Source organism: Balaenoptera borealis (genome assembly GCF_965194805.1).
Source record: "Balaenoptera borealis genome assembly, chromosome: 1".
Classification (NCBI taxonomy): Eukaryota; Metazoa; Chordata; class Mammalia; order Artiodactyla; family Balaenopteridae; genus Balaenoptera; species Balaenoptera borealis.
In genome coordinates this window covers 143,710,220-143,725,059 of record NC_138860.1, presented here as the reverse complement: position 1 = coordinate 143,725,059, position 14,840 = coordinate 143,710,220, and the positions used below count along the sequence as shown (strand labels likewise).

Below are 14,840 nucleotides of genomic sequence, written 5' to 3'. Positions count from 1 at the left end.
CTATGGATTGTGAAATGTGTTTATGCAGAAAGGAGAAAGCTCCTCCTCCCCTTTGTTGCTTTCCCTACTTTGGGCCTCTTTTCCCCGGGTCGGCCCCTCCGCACTCTATGTGGCCAAAGGAAAAATGAGATATGTCAGGGCTGGGATCCATGTGGTCTCACAGAGGCATCAGCCCTGCACAGCTCTTGGATCAGATCAGTTAGGCAGAGTGCAGAGAACCTCTCTGGAGGGGAAATTGGGCAAGACCTGCCTCTCACCAGTGTTGTACCAGCCTGGCCTGAGGTTTTCTGGTTTTCTAAGTCTCCTCAGGACTTGAGAATATAGGATCTTGGGAGGGATTTTTTTTTTCCTGCCCTCCTGTTTCCAGGCAAGGAGACAGTGGACTTGGTATTTAAAAAGAATCACTGTGTATATTATGTACTGAAAATGGCTGGAAAAGAACCTCTATCTGTGATCCATTTCTCTCCTTGGGGATGTGAGGGAGCAGTTTAGACTTTCAGGTGGTTTGTGGCAGAATCAGGGCTCAAACCCAGATCTTCAAACTCAGCCCGTGGCTATTGCTAAATTTCCCTGGTGAACTGACACTTCCAACTATATTTCCTTTATATAAGACAAGTATCACTTCATAAAGTGAGGGATTCTAGAAAGAACATGGGTTTTAGGGTCAGACAGAACAAGGTCAAGGTGCCATATCCTGGCACTGGTCTTACATATCTGTGACCTTGGGCAAGTTACTTTGCTTCTTCTGTGTATGTCAAAGGGAAGAAAGAATATTTATATTTTGTAGATGTTGCAAAGATTAAATGAGACAATATTTAAAGATTTTAATGCAGTATCCAGCCTATCCTAGCTATCTAACATTTTTTCTAAAAATGTGGGAAGAATACAACTGTCTCTTGAGAAAGAGTTCAGATGATATTGATAATATTGATGGCGATAGTGATGGTGGTAGTAGTGACATAGCAACCATTAATTAATCATTTAATTTTAAACATTCCCTCTGTATCAGAGCTACCATGTGATATTGTTATCTTCTTCATTTTATAGCAGGTCTTTCTGTCTTCAAATTCCATGCTTTTTTCATTGTAGCACACTTGTTGCCAGATTTTAAGCCTAGTAATATCAACAATGAATCTGCTAACGAGAGAAGAAACAGAGAAATATTTTCCACAAACTTCTTTTTTCCCATGTTTAACCCCCTTTCAGGATTGAAGTACCCTGTAAGATAAACTTTGTCCATGGTTTACATATGTGGGACCAGTAAAGGCGGTCACCATCAGGAATTCCTTGAACTTACTTATAACACCGTGGACCCGCAATGGCCAACCCCTTTTCTGTCAAGGATCTTAGGATCAACATATTTAAGGCCACAATATTTTGAGATACGCAGATGAGTAAACATCATCCACCTGGTCATTGGGTTTTTATCTTAGAGAAAAACCTAAGACCTAGTAGTTCGGAATCAGACTACGTGGATGTGATTCTCAGCCCTGCTTCTGGTGAGCTGTGTGACCTTGGTTCAGTCACTTCTCATTTCTAAGCTTCAGTTTCCTCCTCTGTAAAATGAGGATAATAATAACACCAATCACATTCAGTGGTTGTAAGAATTAAATGAGACAGATGCAGAGAGAGAGCATGCAAATAGAGCTCAATTAAAATTATATCTAGGGATTCTTCCTGTTCGAAAGCCTTTGTGCCCTGGATGGGGAAATTTATCACCCAGGATTTCCCAGAAAAATGTAAAGCACTCTTAAGTACATAGAAAAGAGGGAATTTAATACACAAAAATGGTGACCCAGTTATGAAGGAGCCGTGAAGGGCTATATTCCCTGTGAAGCAAGCCAGGGGTCAACGGAATGGAAGCTGTTGCCACCCCTAGCTGGAGGAACATAGGAGGAGGTTGTGTAAGCAGAGGCGAGGGGCGGTGAACACAGGCCAAGTGGGAGCATTGGTGGCCCTGTCAGCAGAGCTGAAATCATGGAGGAGACACAGCCACCTGACACGGGGGAAGTGGGGGAGATGCACTCTGGCTCTCCAGTGCCTTCAGCCCTCAGACCTCCTGGCAGGGCTGGCCTGGTGTCTGGGAACCACGGGCTGCAGGGGCAGCCCCACGATGCCGAGCAGAGCAGGGGACTTGGTGAAAACTTCAGGTTGCTTCCATGTCTTGGCTCTTGTAAGTAGTGCTACAGTGAACATTGGGGTCCATGTATCCTTTCAGATTATGGTTTTCTCCAGATATATGCCCAGGAGTGGGATTGCTGGGTCATATGGTAGTTCTATGTTTAGTTTTTTAAAGAGCCTCCATACTGTTCTCCATAGTGGTTGTAGGCCCTGCAGTTTTTCTTGTCCCATCCTGATCCCTGCATTGAAATGCTTCATCTAGGCTTCTCCCTCCCTCCCACAGGACCGTGAGCATCCCGAGGACAGGGACTGTCGTCTTATCCTCACATTCTCAACTACTGGTACTTTCATTTTCTACTCTGTGCTGGCCACTGTGGTCGGTGCTGGGGGACTAAGCACGTGGGCGAGACAGTGCCAGCTTCCTGCAGCTTTTATGATTAAAGGAGAGGCAGACGGGCTGTGGTAGTTCTGTAAGTTACCAGTGTCTTGTATGCTAGCGAAGCCCAGGGGGGACTGGGAGCTGCATCTTTCCTGGAGGAACAGGGAAGCCTCCCGAGGAAGTAACATTTGAGTTAGGAAGGAATTGGAGTTCACCTGGCAAAGAGGCTGGGGAATGGCATTTCAGGCAGAGGGCAGAGCGAATGCAAAGGTCTGGAGGTGGGAAGGAGCACTGAGGATTAGAGATGGAGAGCGGGGAGGCACAGCCCGAAGCCCATGGAGCCGGAGGGAGCTGTTCTCTCCCGCATCCGGCCTCTGTGCTCTGCCCTGATGCTTTCCACCTCCTGCCTGTGTCCTAGCTGGGAATGTTTGCATGTTTTTGGCTCCCACATCACACCCAGTATATCGTTTTATGTGTACAAAGTGCTCGTTGGATATTTGAGTAAATGACAGGCGACTCAAGGCTCTAAACGGTCTCTCTAACTCTCCCCTCGCATTTATAACTTCACTTGCCCAGCAAATATCAAGGAACACAATCTGTGTGGAGAAGCAGCCTGAGCTTATACCATTTATGGGAAACTCTCTGCCACCTGGCATTCTTTCAACAGAAACTCACTGTCAGTCACTCTATCCTTTATACCGAGAGTTCTGGGATGAGTAGTACTAAGAATGGTGAGCCAGAGATGCCGAGAAGATCCAGTCATCAAACAATTCTTTTGCCTTCGTTGAGATTGAAATGTGATGTGTTAAACCAGATTCCCTTCAGCCCTGCTACTTACTAGCAGTGTGACCTTGGATGGGTCACTGCATCCATAGGTGGGCCTTCCTTCCTCCACTGATGTGTGGGGTTAATAATATCAACTTGACAGGCTTAATATAAAATGAGACTATACGTATAAACATTCAGCATGGTGCCTGGTAGTTCGAGAGCAAAAATCACTGATGGCTGTTGCTTTTATTATTCTAATTACAGTTAGTATTATTATTCCAATGTTCGAGGCTGTACATTGACGAGAGTAAAGCAAAAACAGAACATGTTTCCCTCCTGTTCCCCTGGCAGGCCAGTTACGTTCTTTTGGTTTCTGTTTGAGACTGGCCTACACATGGAATGCTTTCTCAATGTTGTTTGGTATAAAAAAAGAGTATTTTATGTTTGTTTTAGTTTTCTTTCCTTCTTATTTTTTTTTAAGAGGATTTTGTTTTGTTTTGGTTTCTCACAGGAGTGATTGGAGCAGATGTGAGGGGGCATGGCCTCGCCTGTGAGGGACAGCCGGTGACGTCACGGCTGGCTATCATCTGTGGAACATCTTCTTGTCACATGGGGGTGAGTCTGCCCGGCAAGCGAGCGAGGGCGGGGCCACCACACTCCAGGGAGGACAGCCCAGCCCGGGAGGAGATCTGAGCTGCTGGCCCCTCCCCGCCTCAGTTCCTTCCCTTCCTGCCCGTCCCCCCGCCCCCCGTGCTGTGTCTAGTCGAAAGCTCAGCCCTCCTTCCAATAGCCTTGCTTAGATTTGCCAGATCTTTTTCCAGGGGCCAAATTCTTAAAAAGTGTGAAAAGGGTTGAGTCTGCCTTTGACATCACCCTGGCTAGAGAGCCGAGGTGGAAGGGGTGAAATCGGATCCAGAGATGGCCAAGCCTCGCTCCCAGACGATCTGTCCCTAATGGGTAGCTGAGTCTTCTCTGCACAGGGGTGTCTATTTTCCTTGGCCGCTGAGCTCTCTCTCAATCAATATAAATCCATCTCCCTGGGAGCAGTCTGATGATGTATAGAATTAGGCTGCATATCATGACTTCAAAAGAACACTGATAAGCAATTTTCACTTTGTTAATTTTTCTTCATGAATTAGTGGAAAGGCTTTCTCCAAGATTGCAGTTAAAATTTAGTGCCTGCCCTAAAATTTATATCTTCTTTAAATGCATGAGTCTGAAAGCATTCCATTTCGATAAGTACCCATTTCTACCATATTTTTATTTAAAAGTCGTTACTCTGTTAAACTAAGATGGACGATGGACGACTCCTTGGATTTTTCCCAGATGAGTAAAATAGAGGGGAGGGTGGGGGAGGAGGAGGAAGGCAAACGGGAGAGTAGCGGGGACATGCGTAAGGATTAGAGTGGGATCTGGGATACAGCCCAGGGCAGAATCTCTACGACGATGGAGGGACTTATGTGCCATGAGAAGCTGTGTTTAGTTACCGTGGGGACCAATGAGCCTTTTGTACCATGAAATATTTTGGTTGAGTAAATATTGATACCTTTACTTATCCAGTGATCCTCTGCTTTTGTGTCCGGGGCTGTGCTAAATCCTGGGGACGTAGGGATGACATAGGGCCTCCCATTGGTGAGATAGATGATGACAGGTATTACGGTACAAGGCCTCACAGGATAGATTCAGACTGAACTCAAGATACTGAGCATCTAGTATGTGCTAGACATGATGGCAGGGGTTCTCACACGTTTCATGAAGATGATGGGGCCACCCAACTGGTTTCCAGTCCCAGTTCCTCCACTTCCTAAGGATGGTCCCTCAAGCAAGGCACTTAACCCCTCTGGGCCCCAGATTCCTCATCTGTGAGATGTGGAGAGTTGTAGTACATGTCTCTTAATATTGTGAGGATGGATTGAGGTGACATTGCCAGGGTTAGCTCTCCATCACTTGCACTGGTGTTGCTGGGCAGAAAGGACACAGTGGCTGCCTGGGGAGGGTCCAGGATTAGGGACAACTTCCTAAAGGGACAGTAGTGCTGGACTTCTTGCACCCCCTCCAAAAAAAATTTCCTTCTGTTTGTATCTGTGGACGAACTCTTAAATGGAACTTCTTTAAGTTTAAAAGCCCTGGCCTCTTTCTTCCCCTCAGCAGCCCTATTGTAAGGCTTGGCTGTCAACTGAAGGGAGAGATCTACGGAGGCCTAAGGCCGCCTTGAACAGGAGGTGCCCACCAGGGCAGTCAGACCTTATCTCCCCCGACATGAGTCTACACTTGCTAGCTTGTCTTCACTGAACACTGTTTTAAACCTTTTTAAATCATCTCCCATTTTCACAGGGACACATCTGATCTGGTTTCTCCTGTAAAGCCTAAATTTCAGGCATTTTTACCCCACTCAGTTGGGATTTATGAGCAAAAGCAAGTCCATATGACTGTGAGTCTATGACATCCGCATGTCTCAGTTTCCTGATCTCTTAATGAAAATGATGTTCGCTTGTTGTACAGCATCCATTTTACAAATTAAGCAACTAAGGCCTAGAAAAAGCCAGTAATTTTCCCAAGGTCACCAGGCTATTCAGCTGGAGCTGAAAACTCAGGTCCAGCTCTGTCTGAGTCCCAAGTGCATCCCCCTCAGTGCCTTACTGTGTTGTGCATGATTATGATGTGTCCATACAGAGGTGGAGAGAGCGTGGGCTTCAGAGTCAGACGGGTGTAGGTTTGGACATCTGCTTATGTGCTTTTTGGCCCTGTGACCTAAGGTGTGCTACTTAAGTTCTCTGAGCCTCAGATTCTTCATCCGTCACACTGAGGGTGAGGATGCCAGTCTTACAGGGCTTCTGGGTAACATGAATTATGTACATACATCTGTAGTACATAGTAGACACTCAGAAATTGTGGGGATTCTTATTACACTTTCCTAGTGATATAAAAGGCTCCCATGAAGCAACTGTTGGGCTTTAACGAGTTTGATGGGCAGCTGCAGTTGGTTGCAATGAATGAAGGCCATAAAATGCCAGTTTATTATGGTCGTGTTGTGCTGGAAATAAAGTCCCCACTCCCACCCCGCTTTGTACTTGGGAGTGGGAAGGGACCTTCTGGGCCAAGGGGATTAATCATCAGCTTTAATGTTATGTGGTGAGGGCGAGACTGTGGTCATGCTGGCGTCGGAAAATGCCTTTGATCTGGCTCAGGTGCTGGACACCCAGCAAGCCAACAGCAGTGACACCTCTGTGAGGTCTAGGAGAGGTGCAGGTCTGAGGAAACGCTCCCAGGGAAACTAAAGGACCCTCTCTGTTGTGGTTCTGGCAAATAAAACCACCAACTGTCAGGGAAAATTCACCGAACAGAACACAGGGACCAGAGGGGTCTGTGGGCTTTTCAGAAAAGTGACTTCCAACTTGGTCTGAAGGATTCTCTTTCTTCCTGTCTGCTCACTGCTGATGTTTCTAATTCTGTAGGTTGATTGGGTCAAAATTCCCAGGAATATTTTGTGTTTGATCCTGGTGGCTTCTTTCTAGCTCACCCAGAATGAATGAATGAAGGAATGTAACAAGTATTGGTACTTAGGAGTTGCCTTCCTTCACATCCCTGTTACTTCTAGGAATCTGGCGAAAAAGCCTGAGGTTGAACATAAGCTTTACTAATCAGGCCTTTGATATTTTAGAAGATACGAGTGTGGGCTGCACATTTATCTTCCTCGTATATGATTTAATTAACAAGGAAAAAAAATACTGTTCTTTTTTTAACTGCATGAAAGCGGAGCTGCTTGTTCAGAGTTAATTACTACCAACTCACCAAAACCCAAGATCATACACAGCAGGGGTGAGCCAGAGGTTGAAAAGTCACAGGGTCAGATGGAGCTGATCCCTGCCATCGCTCCGGCACCCCTTTTCTCAAGCTGTCAAGTCAGGTTGTAACTTGGCAACTTGTCTTTAGTCAGCATGACAGATGGAGAGGGGACCGTGGGGAGGGGGTGGGGAAGACTGAATAGGTAAGATTTGAGCAGAACGATAGCTGGTAAGAGCTGGGAATTACATCTGCGTCTTAAATCACTCAGAACTGAAGTTTTCTCAAAGTCTCAGATGACTGTAGGCATGATGGTTCTCTATCATGCAGTGGGTGTGGAATTTCTAAAATAGGCTCTTACGCTGGCTTCACCACTTACTGTGTGAGTTTAGGTAAGATACTTTATCTTTCAGTACCTCAGTGTCTTCATCTATTATATGTGGGCAGTAGTATTTACCCAGAACGTTGTTTTGAGGATTAAATGAGGTAATCTTTGTAAGCGGCTTGGCACTGTACCTAGCACCATATACCAAATATGGTATTATTGTTAAAAATGATTCATTGAAGCTAGAATGATCCATGTGACAATGGATTTGAATTAAAGACATCAGGATGAACTCAGGTTGAGCTTAATGTAGATTACAGATGGATATATATAGAAATATTTACAGACGTGCAGGTATACAGGTTAGTAAACATACATGTATTTCCTAGCTGTGACAGTGGAGGGGGCCTAGAAACAAGGACACCCTAGCAGATAGTTGCTACAAGCACTCCTGGTGCCCAGATCTTGGTTTCTAATACCATTCTCCAATAAAAGGATCAGGGCTTCTTGGAGAAATGGTTGATCCTAGGACCAGGGCTGGAAATAGACAAGATGAGCCTAGAGTATCTTGTAGCACCAGAAAGTAAGATAGTGCTCAAAACAAAACAAAGTAACAACAAACCCCGCTTCCCCCCAACCCCACAAACTGAAGGGATTATCAGGAGCCAACCAAGGGAGCTTCCAGTGGCCAAAACTGTAAAAATTTGAGCAGAATAATAAAGTGTGTTGGAGTATAACCCAAAGTATAACATAAATATTATGAGCCCATACTGATATAAATAAATGAACAGAAGAGACTAATCTATCATGCAGGAGAATTTATATAGATATTCCCCCCTTAAGGAAGTGGAGCATAACTTCCTGTTCCTTCACAGCAAAGGAAACCATAAACAAAATGAAAAGACAACCCACAGAATGGGAGAAAATATTTGCAAATGACATGATCGACAAGGGATTAGTCTCCAAAATTTACAAACAGCTCATGCAGCTTAATATCATCAAAACAAACCAATCAAAAAATCAGCAGAAGACCTAAATAGACATTTCTCCAAAGAAGACATACAGCTGGCCAAGAGGCACATGAAAAGATGCTCAACATCGCTGATTATTAGAGAAATGCAAATCAAAACTACAATGAGATATCACCTCACACCAGTCAAAATGGCTATCTATCATCAAAAATATCCACAAACAATAACTTCCTATTCCTTAAGCATGAGCTGCACATGGTGACTTCCTTTCAAAGAGGACAGTGCAAAAAGGGAGAAAAAGAATAATTTTATAGTGGAGAAGTCTGACACACTAACTTCAGCCAGGTTATCAAGGTCAACACCAACAGTGATAAGTCATGTTGATAGTATGTACTGCTGACATGGTGTGAAGAGAATGGCGCTTTATCTCTGTTATCTTCCTCGAAAAAACCCATAACCACAGTCTAATTAATCATAAGAAAAACATCAGACAAATTCCATTTGAGGGACATTCTACAAAATACCTGACTAGCACTCTTTGAAACTGTCAAGGTCATCAAAAAACAAGGGAAGTCTGAGAAATTATTACAGCCAAGAGGCGCCTAAAGAGATATGTAATATAGCATCCTGGATGGGATCCTGGAACAGAAGAAAGCTGTTAGATGAAAACTAAGGAAATCTGAATCAAGTAAGGTGTTTAGTTAATGATATCATTATCTTTCTTTAATTGTGACATATGAACTTAATGTAAGATGTTAATGATAGACAGAACTAGGTGTAGGGTCTATGGAACTCTGTACTACCTTCCCAACTCTCCTGTAATCTAAAACTGTTGTAAAATTAAAAGTTCATTTTAAAAAATTGTTCATTAAATCATTCACTCATTACCAAAACATTTTCTTGTATTTGCACGGCTAAATACTAAGGGTATTAAGATAAATAAGATAGCGTGTCATGCCTGCCTTCATCGAGAAAGACAGACAAGAAGGAGATGACTACAGTTCAGAGTGGTAATTCCGATGGTAAGTTTAGGGCTGAATATGGAGAAGGGGACGACTCAAGCTTCCAGTAGACAGGGAAGCTTTCCTGTAGGATGTGCTATTTGTAGGACTGTAGTTTCCCCCCCACACTGGGATGCTATTTCTGCCCAGTTTCAGGCACTAGACCCTGGCCTCACCCTTCTCCTCTTTCTCTTCTGTGTCCACATCACCCACAGCAATACCAGTTTGCTCCTGGGTGGGATGTGGGTATTGCAGGTCCATTGGGAGAGCACCACAGGAAGGGAGAATGTCACAGCTAAGAAGAGTGTGGGCAGGTTTCTCTGTCTTGGACTCTTTAGCAAGTGGCATTGGCAGAGGTCACTGAGAGAGGTGGAGAGGGAAGGGAGTCCATAAGGCACAGATAGGACCACTGTTACACCAACCTCCCAGTGAAAGAGCTGAGCTACTGTGCATGATTCGCCAGGACTCGCTGTTGTCAGCCTCTGGGATCAGTGTTCTCAGGAGTCAGTCTCCCCATACTGAGGCTCACCCTGGGCCCTGCAACTACATGTATGGAAAACAGGCTGTATGCTAGGCATCGATTGGCGAGGAGAGGTTTGATGTGGTTCCATGAGCAGTAAGACAGCTTGTGCATTCAGGAAGCTCAGCGTAGTGTTTCTCCTGGCATTTGGCGCAGGACAGTTCTACAGTGTGCTGGACAGAGGATGTTCAGCATCCCTGGTCCAGCCTCAGTCATTATAAGGAGACGTTAGCTGCTACCATCTATTGAGCACCTACAGTGTGCCAGGCACTGTGCTAAATCCTTTATGTCATGTCATCAGTTCAGCAATCCTGTGAACTGGACACCATTACTCTCCCCATTTCACAAGTGAGGAAACGGAGGCAAAGAGCAGTTAAGTGGGTCACACAGTGTGACACACAGGAAGGGGGGACGCTCGTCTGAGCCCTCTAGGGGACTGACCCTAGAGTCCTTGCTCTTCCCTTTCAGGTACACAGCTTCTCCCAAATGCCTAGAGGAGAGGGAGAGCAGACTCTATTGGAATATGGGCAGATGTTGGTGCATACATCTCACCAAAGAAAAGGTTTGAATGACAAACACCTGAGAAGATACTCAACATCATTAGTCACTAGAGAAATGCCAATTCAAACCACAGTGAGATCCACTACATGCTTGTTAGAATGGCTGACATTGTGGTGAAGATGTGGGAAAGTGGAACTTATGTGCTGCTGGTGGGAATGTGAAATGGTACAACCACCATGGAAAATAGTTGATCAGTTTCTTACAAAGTCAATGTACACCTACTGTGTGATCCAGCTGTTCCACTCATAAAGGCATATGTCTGTACAGAAACGCATAGCAGTTTTGTCATAGCCCCAAACTGGAAACAGCCCAAATGTCTGTCAACAGTGAATAGATAAAGTGTTGGTCCATTGTTAGAATGGAATACTACTAAGCAGTAAAAGGGAATGAGCTATTAATATAAGATACAACATGGATTAATCTCAAAATAATTATGCTGAGTGGGAGAAGCCAAAGAGAAAGAGTACAAACTATGTAATTCCATTTATTAAAAATTCTAGGAAATACAAACTAATATATAATGACAGAAAGCACAATGAGTGGTGGCCTGCAGTGGGGCAGTGGGCAGGGTAGGATTACAAATGGGCACAAGGAAACTTCTGGGGGTAATGGATATACTTACCTTGATTATAGTAATGTCTTCACTGGTGGGTGTCCTCTATGTCAAAACTTATCAAAGCAAATGTTTTAAAAATGCGCAGCTTATTGAATGCTAATTATAGCTCAGTAAAGCTTTTTTATTATTAATTAATCAATTTATTTATTTGGTTGCACCAGGTCTTAGTTGCGGCACATGGGCTCCTTAGCTGGGGCTCGCATGCGAACTCTGAGTTGCAGCATGCATATGGGATCTAGTTCTCTGACCAGGGGTCAAACCCAGACCCTCTGCATTGGGAGCACGGAGTCTTAACCACTGCGCCACCAGGGAACTTCCAATAAAGCTTTAAAAAAAAAAAAAAAAAAGAATACCAGAAAAAATAACAACAATAATAGTAGTGTCTGCAATCACTTATATAGTGCTTACTATATTCCAGGCACTGATTTAAATCTATCTCTAAAAATTGTTTGGTCCTCATTTAAAAAATAGTACATAGTAGGTGCTCAATAAAAATACTAGTTGTCACTTCTTTCCTTCTAACCCAAGTTAATTCTCTAGCTACTCTGATATATTTTACTGTTCTGCTCTTTTGATCCCTAGCACGGACCAATAGGTATGGTTATTTGTGTTTTAATGGTAGCAGTTTGTACCTCAGATGGAGCTGACTTGCCTAGTGTGTCCACGTTAGTGGGTCCATGTCTCCATTGCCCCCCTTGACCCATGCTGTCCAGTTGAGAGCTGGGGCATAATAGATGCTTAGCGACCGTATGTCTGGATTGCTCCCCACCCACGGCCCTCGCTGACAAGTGTGCAAGCGCTTGGATTTTCCTAAGTCTCCTTTCACTCCTTCCCAGTCCAGTGGGGCTGTCTTTCAGCATCCGTCTCTGCTGAGTGGGGACCAACTAACTGGGAGAAGCCCCCCGTGTCTGAGGTGCTGTCAGTCTTGTTTCCCACCCCACCTTACCGGGGACACCTGCGAGTTCACTCGGCCTCTCTGGGAAGTGAGAGTCTCACTGAACAGCTTTACCACAGTGGGGCCTGGGAGATACAAACCAGCCACACTTGCCCTCTCTTCTTTCCTCCACCACACAGTCTTCCGGAACTCTCCATTCCCATCTATCAGCCCCCTGTGCCCTTGGGGGAAGAACAGGATCCATTCCCAGCAGCTCTTCAGGATGCACTTTGGCTCAGAGTGGATCTGCAGCCTGATCTCTATTCTGTTGGGAAAAGAGGGTTCAGGAGCCCTAGAGTCTTGGGCTCTAACCAGAGAAAAGCCACCCTTAGACCATGCCACGTCGTTGGAGCTGCATTCTTTGGGTGATGACTGTAGCAGCTCTGTGTTTCACCCAGGCCCGAGCTAGAGCAACAAAGGATGCTGTGCATCATTCCTCACAAGGGAAATGCAAAGGCAAATGCAAACCCCAGTGAGACCCACTACACGCTTTTCAGAGTGGCTGAAGTCCGGCAAGGATGGGGAACTGGAACTCTCACACGCTCCTGCTGGGAACGCGAAATGGCACAGCCCCTTTGGAAAATAGTTGAGCAGTTTATTACAAAGAAACTCATACCTACTGTGTGATCCAGCCGTTCCACTCCCATAAAAGCTGGGCAGGACTGTCTGGTCCCATGTTTCTGGAAGCCCACCAGGAACGCAGCAAAGCCAGGTGTAACACAAGGCCTTTCATAAGGTCAGAAACAAAAGCCTCTGATGAGAGTCTGTCAACTGGCCTGAGCTCAGCTTTCCACAAAAGACGGCAGGCAGCTTGCCTGGAAGAATGGTAGAAGCAGAGGGAAAAAACAAAATTAGCAGCAGTAACAATAGCAGCTAATGTTTACTTCATGATTATCATGGGCTAAGAAATGTGCATCTATTACTGTATCTAACCCTCATAATAACCTTATGCAGTTATCAGCATTATCCTCCCATTTTACAGGGACTGAAACTGGGTCTCAGAGAGGCAAAATACTTACCCAAGTCATATAGCTAGTAAGTCCTAGAGATAGTTTCTAACTCAGGCTGTTTGATTCCAGAGCTCACATTCTCAATTCTTTGCAGAACCATGAGACTGGGGCCATAGCATGGGTTAGTCATGCACATGGGTGTTTTGCAGAAATGGGGTGAAGTGATTACAAGGCAGATCTTTTCCAAAGGCTGGTGAGAACTGCAAAGTGAGGGCTGGATGCAGCTTGACCACAGTGTTCTCATTTTCCCTCCTTCCCAGTCTTTCAAATCTCTGCCTTTCAAGGGGCCCCCAGTCTAACGATAACAATAAAAATAAATAGCATCACTTGTCACCATCATCCCCTGGGCGGAGAGTATTTATGAGACTTTTTATTTGTCATCTTCCCTGTTTCTGTGCTGCTTTGTGGTCAAGTACTGAATTAGGCAATTTGAAGACATGTGGCTAACTTCCCAAATCACAGAGATGTTTTGTATTCGTTTGGAAGGGCATGAAATGAAAACCACATTGATTATTTTTTTTTCCCTTTTTCTATTTACCACTCATCTGCTGTATGGGTTACTGTGGTACTGTGGCTGCTGAGGACGACCTAGCAGTGATGGAAGTATTTGTGCTCTTCCAGCGAATGAGTGAGGATGAAAAGGAGGCTGAGACAGCCAGGGCAGAGCCCTCGCTAAGTGTCGGCTACTGTGCCACGGGCCTCAGCACACATCAGCGCATCTAGTTTATTAAACTACGTAGTCACTAACCAAACGAACTTTTTGGCCAGCCCAATGCATCCATTTAGTCCAGGGGTTTCAGGATTTTCGCCTTGTTGCTTCCCCCTTGTTTTTTCATCCCCATCTCCCACTCTCCTTGTGCGCTCCACCAAGGGCCTCTTTTTTCACCTTAATTAAATTTTCATATTTTTTTGTCCCCCAGAGCCATCAGAAGTTTGGCATAATATTCTGTTCTTCCACTTAACCAGTGTTAGAACACCAGGAGGAATAACATCTAAGAGACCAAAGATCCCAGAAGAACCCATGAGAAATTTTTTGAGCAATCAGTGCTGAAGGATTGAAGTTGAAAGTCTCTTTCTAATGAACAGTCAGTGGCTCCCTACTGCTGATAGAAATAAAAAGGTTCAGTGTGAAAACTGAGTGGACATTTTGGCCATGTTATAGATTTGAGATATATTCAGTTGAAAAAGAATGGAAGTCTTAAATCCCAAGGAGGTGAAAGTTACTGCAGTGCTGTGATGCATTTTTTTAAACTTTTTTTTACTGAAAGATAATTCGCATACCATAAAATTCACCCCTGCCATGTATTTTTCAAACCTCTAGAGAACTGAGTATAGTGATGTTTGAGAAAGAGAAATTCTCAGTGCCCAGATTTTAGGTTATACTGTGGAATGATACCAGCACGGGATCTTTATTACTTACAGAGGTAACAGAAAGATACCACAAAGCAGTAAATTTCCACTTGCTTGCACTTAGGGTAGCACCTGACACATGGTATGGGTCTAGTAAATATTGGATTGATAGATGGGCAGAAGGATGGACAGAAATATACTGGGCAACCATCAAGGTTTGTTGAAGAATAAATCGTGCCATACCAGTTTGGTGTCCTTTTTTTTTTTTTCTTTTTTCTTTTTTCGTTTTTCGATGGGTTGACAGGCTGTGTGGTGAACGGAGGGACATCCAGCATGTCAACTCTCTGGTCTTCAGGAAGGCTTCAGGTTCTTTCTTGATGAACTGACCCTTCCCACTTGACACAGCAGCGTTGGTCCATTCAGTCACAAAATTCCATCCACCTGAGAACTGATTTTTTTCACTGAATTATACCTTGAAGCAGGCCATAAGCAAAATCATAA

The 14,840-nt window shown here is 44.5% G+C and overlaps 1 protein-coding gene across 12 annotated transcripts in view; it reads left to right on the top strand.

The window, feature by feature from the left end:
• The window catches only part of FGGY (FGGY carbohydrate kinase domain containing), a 409,967-nt gene that overhangs the window by 231,684 nt on the left and 163,443 nt on the right, over window positions 1-14,840 (top strand). For all 12 annotated transcript variants that reach the window (XM_082357732.1, XM_082357725.1, XM_082357730.1 and 9 more), the window contains one exon: window positions 3,780-3,883. In XM_082357732.1, coding sequence (XP_082213858.1) covers window positions 3,780-3,883 — 104 coding nt within the window. The remainder of the gene's footprint in view (window positions 1-3,779; window positions 3,884-14,840) is intronic.